The sequence below is a fragment of the Meriones unguiculatus genome, unplaced genomic scaffold (genome assembly GCF_030254825.1).
Source record: "Meriones unguiculatus strain TT.TT164.6M unplaced genomic scaffold, Bangor_MerUng_6.1 ChrUnknown_unordered_Scaffold_114, whole genome shotgun sequence".
In the NCBI taxonomy this organism is placed as follows: domain Eukaryota; kingdom Metazoa; phylum Chordata; class Mammalia; order Rodentia; family Muridae; genus Meriones; species Meriones unguiculatus.
The window spans coordinates 23,564-31,363 of record NW_026843723.1 but is presented as its reverse complement, the minus strand read 5'-3'; the positions used below and the strand labels follow the sequence as shown (position 1 = coordinate 31,363).

The following is a 7,800-nucleotide window of genomic DNA, read 5'->3' as shown; positions in this document are numbered from 1 at the left end:
AGGCCAAAGGCAGAAATGCCAAGGCCAAAAGGCAAGGGTTATACATTGAGATATTTTTCCAGAACTATGGACCTGAATGGACTGGGTCTTGTTTTCATTATGGCCGACTGAAGTGACTATGGAATGAGTTTCACAGCATAAATAGTGCTTTCATCAGGGAGTCAGTTGTGCCAATATCTAGGGGTTTGCTAAGTTTTGGGCTCTGTTAAATTTGTTGCGTTCATTCATGGTCCTGACCATAGCAGAAGTATCAGAAGGCCAGGCAGAGGAGCTGCTCTCCCTGCATGTGGACCTAAGAAGACACTGGGAAGTAGGCCCAGGCTCTTCAGCAGGATTGGTTCTTTGGCAGATACAGGGTTCACACCCATTCAAATGTTAAGTGTGCTTGTGTTTTTTTTTTTTTTTGCTTCATGCTCCGTTCTTATCACTCACTGACTTGTGATTTTTTTTTTCCTGAGTTCACTTGTTCTGATTTTTGTGTCCTTGAGACATCAGTCTCCTCTGCAAGCCTATTGTTCTCACCCAGGGGCTTCCCAAATTTATAAATATAGATAGCTGGAGGTGATCTTGATGGACAGGTTCTGCCTACTTCTACATATCCTAAGGATGACAGAGCCTAGGCTTCCACCAAACATTGTTCATATGGATTTAAGTTGAGAATCTCCCAATCTAGCCCATAGACGCCTGAGCTCTCATACCAGCTCCCTTGCTTTAAACTTTACCCTCTTCTTCATTGTCTGCTGAATTCTATATGAGAAAAGAGAAATGTCTTATGACTGGTATTGTTAATAAAATATAGCTTGGATACAATACATTGAATGACCTCATGAGAAGCACATGGCATGTAGCAGCCCAAGGACAACACAGGGTGTGGTACCTGAGGAGATGCACAAAGAGAAACCTTGGCTGACATCTGTTTGGGGCCCACCACTCACAGAGAGCTATAGACACAGCTCTGAAAGATCTCAGCAGGCTAACAGGGAAGAGAAAGGAAAATCACTGAAGTGTGCCAGCCAGTCAGACAGGCCAAGCTGTGGGGCTTCCACTCAGTGTCAAACACTGCCTCAAGCACATAAGTTACAAAAAAAATGCATGATGAAACCAATATCTTCCAGGAGCTTCAGCACTCTGCTCTGAAACTCCAGGTGCCTTGATTTTCACATGAATATGAGAAACATATATACACACAGCCACACAAAAACAAACAGAGAGGCAATATGGGGGTGAGGGGCAGTGAACACAACAGTTTGATGCATCCTTCAAGCCCAAACTACAAAGGGTGCTGAGATGAAAGGGTGTAATGAACAGCCAGGATTTAGACTTTGTGAGGAATGCAAAGTCCTGGCCTCATAAATGGAAAGCAAGCAAAAGCAGAGGTATGGGGACAGTGAGTGGCCTCATAGTGGATAAAACTCAGAATAGGAACTCAGTAAGAAGCCCACTGAGTCCTAAAATTGATGCAATTGACCTTTGTGACCATGACATCTGTGACCAGCAGCCTGGAAGGACAGGCCTACAAACTGCCCTGTCTCTCAATGGTCTTAAGATCACAAGGTGGGGGTACCTATGCACAGTGTCAGAACGGCAAACCTGATGGGGTAGGTTGAGAGCCTCTTGGGTTTGTGGCTCGTTATTGGGCCATAGGTCCTGTGAAAACCCCATGCCTTCGGCCCAAGAACACCACTGCAGACATAATTTCTAGGCCAATTTTATTACTGGAAGTGGAAAACATCATACAATATGACAACTCATGCAGAGTTAGGACGTTGAGGTAGCTGAAAAGACATACTGTATACAGGTCATTGATAATCACAATGGAGAGGACAGGTGACTTTTCTTCAGAGGTCTTCTCAGGTCAGAGTCCAGAGTCCATGCTGAGGTGAGGCTCTGTGCAGAGATGTGAGTCCACGCACACCAGAAGGGTCATTTGGAAGTGGATCTGACAGGTCCCAGTCATGTCATCTAGCTGGCTAACCCAGAGAGGACCAGTCTGAAAGTGTCTGTCAAGTCTGAGCAGGAGGGTGGCATCTGCTGTCCCATCACTCACTGCCCATCACTGTCTTCTGAAGAGGAGGAGACCTGAAGGTCCTCATAGAGGACACTCACTGGGACCTGGGAGCGTGCTGCTTCACCTTTCTCCAGGAAGGCAGGGCCCTCCCAAGGAGCTGTTTGCTTCTCATGGGCAAGTGCTGGGGACACTGTCAGGAACCTGGAGCTCCAGCAGTCACCATTAAGTCTAGTAAAGACCATTCTCAGGGACTGGCGTACAGCATGGCTGGTAGATGGTTGAGAGGACTCAGCATAGGGTGTGGCTGAGACCAGAGCAGGCCTGCTTGGTAGCTGTTCTTGGTCAGTGCTGGGCAGCTGGGCTGCTATTTTCTTGCTCACTGGCACTGCATCTTTCAGTCCAAGTCTGTTGGCAATGGGAAGAGACTGCCTATCCCGGCAGGCCTTCAAAACAGTGCTTGCATTGCTCTCCTCTGGTGCACTGGTAGAGTTGACTCTTAGTCTCTTTGAGGATTTCTGGCTAGGCAGTGTGGGCTGCCAAGAAGCTTTCTCACCTGGGGTCCAGAAGCTAAGTTCAGGGTTCTGTCTTCCCTGATGGAGGGCAGCATGCTGGCTGCGCTGTGTTTTCACACCGGGACCCTGGGCTTCTGACTCTGTGTGAAATGCTTCACTGACTCCATTCCTTTTAGGGACCACAATGGGTTGTTGATGTGAGACACCCCGGAGCTTTTGATGCAGCAGGTCTTGTGAGGCTGTGTTTCCACCACCCTGCCTGAACACTGGCTGTGAGACCCCAGGGACAGCCATGTTCTGACCTTCTTCCTGCCTGGAAGGTAAGATGCAGGAGGCATCAGAGCTTTGGATGGCTCCAGGGTTTCCAGGGCACATCCGCTTCCCAGGAGACTTTCTGGCACGTGACACAGTAATCTGAATTTGGTTGGTCACAGACTTCTTTGTGTTTCCAGGACTGAACACTGGCATCTTGGGATGCTGTGAAAATAACAATTGCAGGATAAATTGACTATGTAAGTCTTCCAAATAACACAAGGACCTCATAAGATTATCATGACAGAAAAACTCTTGTATAAGTTCACTTTAAGGTGAAGGTACTCAGTCTGAAATGGTCTACATTAGTTATCCAAAAGCTGCAGAATGAGAACCTGTGGTGGGGGAGATGCAGAGGGATTGGGACATGCAATGTGAAGAGTTTCAGCCTCACTGTGAAGTTTCCTTGAGCTGAACTCTCATCACTCAAATGTATCTGCATGTGTACATGTGTTTTATGTAAAGAATATATGATTTTTACAGAAATCTTTACTTATTTATATATGATATAAATAGACAGCTAAGCAGAGGGCCATGAGCCTTTTGTGGTCAAGAGAAAAACAATTCAAATTACCACGCAATTTCCAGTGTATTGAAAACCCCTAATCATGTCACCTAGGATGTAAAACAGGGGAAAAGGTATGTTAAGATGACATGACTTGAATATGACTCTCAAAATGAGAGTCAACTCTGCAGCCAACATATTGGGATGGAATAAAAATAAAATAAAAATTTTAAAGGATATATTCATTGCCCTAAAAGTTCTCCAATAAAAGTCTAGATTTTGGAAGCAGCACACAGAATCAGTTCAAAATGGAAACATTAAAATCTGAGAGAAGATCATTAGAAGGCTAGAAGAGCAGGCCATGTTTGTAATATGACCTCAGAAGGAAGGACCACATGGAGACCAGGAGACAAGGTCATGCTCAAGGACAGGTGAGGAGGAGCCTGCCCATCCTCCAGGAGAACTGGTCTACCAAAGGAGAAGCACACAGCAGAGGCTCACTTGCTCCCCAAAACCCAAGTCAGTCTGAACTATGAAAATGACCAAATGAGTCCTTGCTGCATCAGAGAGGACTGATTCGATGTGACATGCATGGGGTCGTGAATGGAGCAAGCAGGTGGTGCAGCAGGGAATGGGCAGGTGGGGCAGAGCACAGAGAAAGGGACTTTCAGGAACAGAGCAACTGCTGCTACTCACAACCAGGTTGATGTGCTGGCCCCTCCTCTGTGGATCCATGGGGAGTTTCTGGAAGGGAGCCTTCCTCTGCTGCTCATCACCTCTGTGGGACAGACAATGGTGTGGAAACACATCAGCTCTACCCACCCATTCACCCACTCTCACTCACCCACTCTCCACTCACTCTCTGTAGCTAGTATACTACTTACTAGCTGTCTGGCCCTTTCAGTGTTTGGGGACAGAGAGATGAGTGATGGTACCCCATGAGCTTTGCTGCACCCAGAGCCTTCCCTCTGGCCAGCCCTTCCCCATCACTCACCTCTGTCCAGTGACTTGACTAGGTTTCTTTTCTGTCTTGGCCTGGCTTATGGGCCCTGGTTTCTGGAGACCCTGTGTCCTGCGAGGATCCTGATTCTCTTTCTCCTTCCTGGCTCCCAGAGGCTGTGGATCTAGGAGCTTTTGGCCATACTTGATTGGGCACCTTCTGCTCCTTGCTGTGTGGCCAAAGGCCCCACACTCTCTGCATTTTACCTGTGAGTAGCAAATGAGATATTAGTGAGTCAAAAAGGGATCCAGGTACCTCTTAGGGATAAAGGGTTAAAATGCCTGCAATGTTTTCTCTCCAGAAAATGGTTGTTTCTTTGAACCCGGAAGAGGTAAGCACACTTGAAAGATGCATGAGTGATGTCAGTGAGCCTTGTATGTGCCAAAGGACCAATCCTGCTAAAGAGAGGCTGGGCTTACTTCCCAGTGTCTACTCAGGTCCACATGCAGGGGGAGTAGTTCCTTTGCCTGGCCTTCTGATACCTCTGCTACAGTCAGGACCATGGACAGATGCAACATTTCACAGGGCCCCAGAACTTAATAAATTCCCAGACACTGGCACAACTAATTCCACAATGGAAGCTTCATTCAGACTGTAGAACTCAACCCACAGACACTATCACCTAACAAAATGAAAACAAGACCCAATGTGTCTGAGTCCACAGTCCTGGGAAAATCTCCCATGTCTCTCACCTGTGCATTTCTGCTTCTGGCCTACTGTTCTGGGTAACAGAAGTATGTCAACCCAAAACATGTTTGTTTGTTTGGTTGGTTTTTGTTTTTGTGCTTAAAACCTCACCCCAAGAAAGGTTCAGTGATCCCCTGGGATACAGAGGATCCAGTCAGTACTCTGCCACCTGGCTAATCAGGACTTTCTATTGACTTAAAGCCATGTTCCCAGCAGTCTTCTCTGGTGGAAAACCCACAACAAATAGGTTCTCTGAGGGAGCCCAGTTCGTGTCTCACCTAGCCCCAGTGGTTGATGACACATTAAGGGCTCTACTTACCATAATGTTCTCTTCTTGCCATGGGGGAACCTTCTGTGTCATGGGCCCTCTTGGCTTACTCTGGACTTTCTGGGCTGGAACAGCTTTATGGTCCTGAATCTTCATGTGTGTCTCCTGCTTTATCGCTGAATCTGGAGTTGTTGGCTTTGATTTCTTGAATCAGAAGGAAACAAAAGAGTTTTAACCAATGAAATTAGTCCAGCTCCCACTCCATGGAGCCTTTCCCAACTTAGACTGTGCTTCCCCCTGGCAACCAGCTCTCCTGGCACCTGAGCTTCATCCCGATGCAGGTCTGGGCTCACTGGATATAACAGGGCACAATCTGTGGCAGAACAACAGCTTAGAGAGGCTTCAGAGCCAGCCTCCTTGATATAGGACATGCGAGCTGTAACAAATTTTGTAGAGGAATTTTAATTCAGAGCATGACTCTTCTGGCAAGAGATCCAAAGACCTTCTAGGTCTATGTGATACGGCTGGAGTACAAACATGCTTTTAATCCAGGAGGCATAGACAAGGCCAGCCTGGTATAGAGCAAGTTTCAGGTTCAGAAAAGCTGCTGGCACACACCTTTAACCCCAAACGATGAAGGTAAAGTTAATTTGTAAAAGGAAACACCCAGGTTTGAAAGTGATGTCTAATTGAATCACAGAAAAAGAAAGTGACAAATCTGAGAAGATTCTACAAAACAGGATACACCCACTTTCACAAGAAGAGAGAAAAACTTAAGGGGCAATGCAGAGAGAGGAAGGAGGCAGTTTTAGAGGGACAGTAATGCTGAGACAGGTCGCAGAGAGAGAACTCGGGTGAAGACCAAATGAACTAGAGAATGAGAAGGAGCCAGGGGATTAGAGCAGATTGCTGGATTTAGTTTGAGGCCAAGCAGAACAATTCAGAGGCCAAGAGAAAAGCCAGATTGAATAAGTCAGCTGGGAGAGAGTTTGGGTCAGAACAGCTGAATTGAATCAGCCAGCTATGAGCTTAGAAAGAACTAGACAGGATGAGCTGAATAGCAGTCAGTCTCAGAGGCTAAAATCATTCTAGGCCTCGGTTATATTGTATGGAGGCTGGAAGCTTCCAAGAGTAGGGCTAGGTTAGCAGACAGAGGAAGCCTCCCAGACAACAACTGAAACAGGTGAATAAATGTCCTCTTACAGGACTTACTGCAAGACTCACCTTTGCAGAGCAACTGAGCAGCTCCTGTGTCTTCAGGGTCTTTTTCCAAATATGGTGCTGGATTTCTTTCATGGGGCAAAATGTCTGAAAAATGTCTGCTTCATCAGTCTATGCAGCACGGTGTCTCAGCTTGTCTTCATTAGATGCTAGTGTCCCGAAGAAATAGGCTCCAGTTTCTACTGCAAACAGGCAAAGAGCAAAAACTTCCTCCTCCCAAATTCTTATATAGGCTTCCAGCAAAGGTGTGGCCAAGAGTGAATCTAGATTAAGAATTAGAGGTGTTTATCTTCATAGCCAAATCCAAGATCATGCTTAAGGACAAGCGATATGTACCTGTAAAGAAGGCACATCCATACAAATGGAGGAATTTCCACCCTGACACAGTTCCCTTAATCTTTCCATATATCTGTCTTTTCCATAACCCTCACAGATGCCCAGGTTCATTCCTGGGAAGAGGAGGAGGTCAGTGGCAGTCTACCCTCCAGAAAGTCTCCTGGGATGCAGGTGTGCCCTGGAAACCCTGCCATCCAAAGTTTTGATGCCTCCTGCATCTTGCCTTCCAGGCAGGAAGAAGGTCAGAACATGGCTGTTTTTGATGTCCCCAAGCCAGTGCTCAGGCAGAATGGTGGAAACACAGCCTCACAAGACCTGCTGGATCAAAAGCTACAGGGTACCATGCATCAACAAACCATTGCGGTCCCCAAAAGAATGGAGTCAGTGAAGCATTTCACACAGAGTCAAAAGCCCAGGGTCCCAGTGGGAAAAAGCAGCCCAGTCAGAATCCTGCTCACCGCTAGGACAAGACAGAATCCCAAACTCAGCTTCTGGGACCCACAGGAGAAAGCTTTCTGGCATCACACACGGCCTATCCAGAATCTCCCGAGTAAACCAAGAGTCAACTCTACCAGTGCATCAGTGGAGAGCAATGCAATGACTGTTTTGTAGGCCTGCCAGGATAGGCAGTTCCCTCCCATTGCCAACAGACTTGGACTAAAAGATTCAGCTGAAAAGAGCAAGAAAACAGCAGTCCAGGAGCCCAGCACTGAACAAAAACAGCTGCCACGGACCGGCCCAGTCGGGCTCCCGTCGTCCGCGGGAGAACAAGGCTTTAGACAGGAAGACACGGTTTCGGCGAAGAATTGACAGACAGAGACACCTTGATGGTTTTGACTCTGCTGCCACTTTACTGAAATCAAGCTAGTATTTTTATAATGATTTCACAAAAGGCACCTTAAAATTGGCATACTTCCCAGAACATTTAGACTTTTACCAAGAATACAAAGT

The 7,800-nt window shown here is 46.8% G+C and overlaps 1 protein-coding gene across 1 annotated transcript; it reads right to left on the bottom strand.

Annotated features, from left to right (window-relative positions):
* Positions 1–1,800: 1,800 nt before the first annotated feature.
* Positions 1,801–6,588, bottom strand: LOC132651984 (putative protein FAM90A13P). The gene is made up of 5 exons (XM_060376880.1): positions 6,517–6,588; positions 5,344–5,496; positions 4,332–4,543; positions 4,034–4,115; positions 1,801–2,997 (listed from the first exon to the last, which is right to left on the bottom strand). The coding sequence occupies exons 1-5, from the start codon at positions 6,586–6,588 to the stop codon at positions 2,044–2,046; spliced, it is 1,473 nt and encodes a 490-aa protein (XP_060232863.1). The 3' UTR covers positions 1,801–2,043.
* Between the last annotated feature and the right edge of the window lie 1,212 nt (positions 6,589–7,800).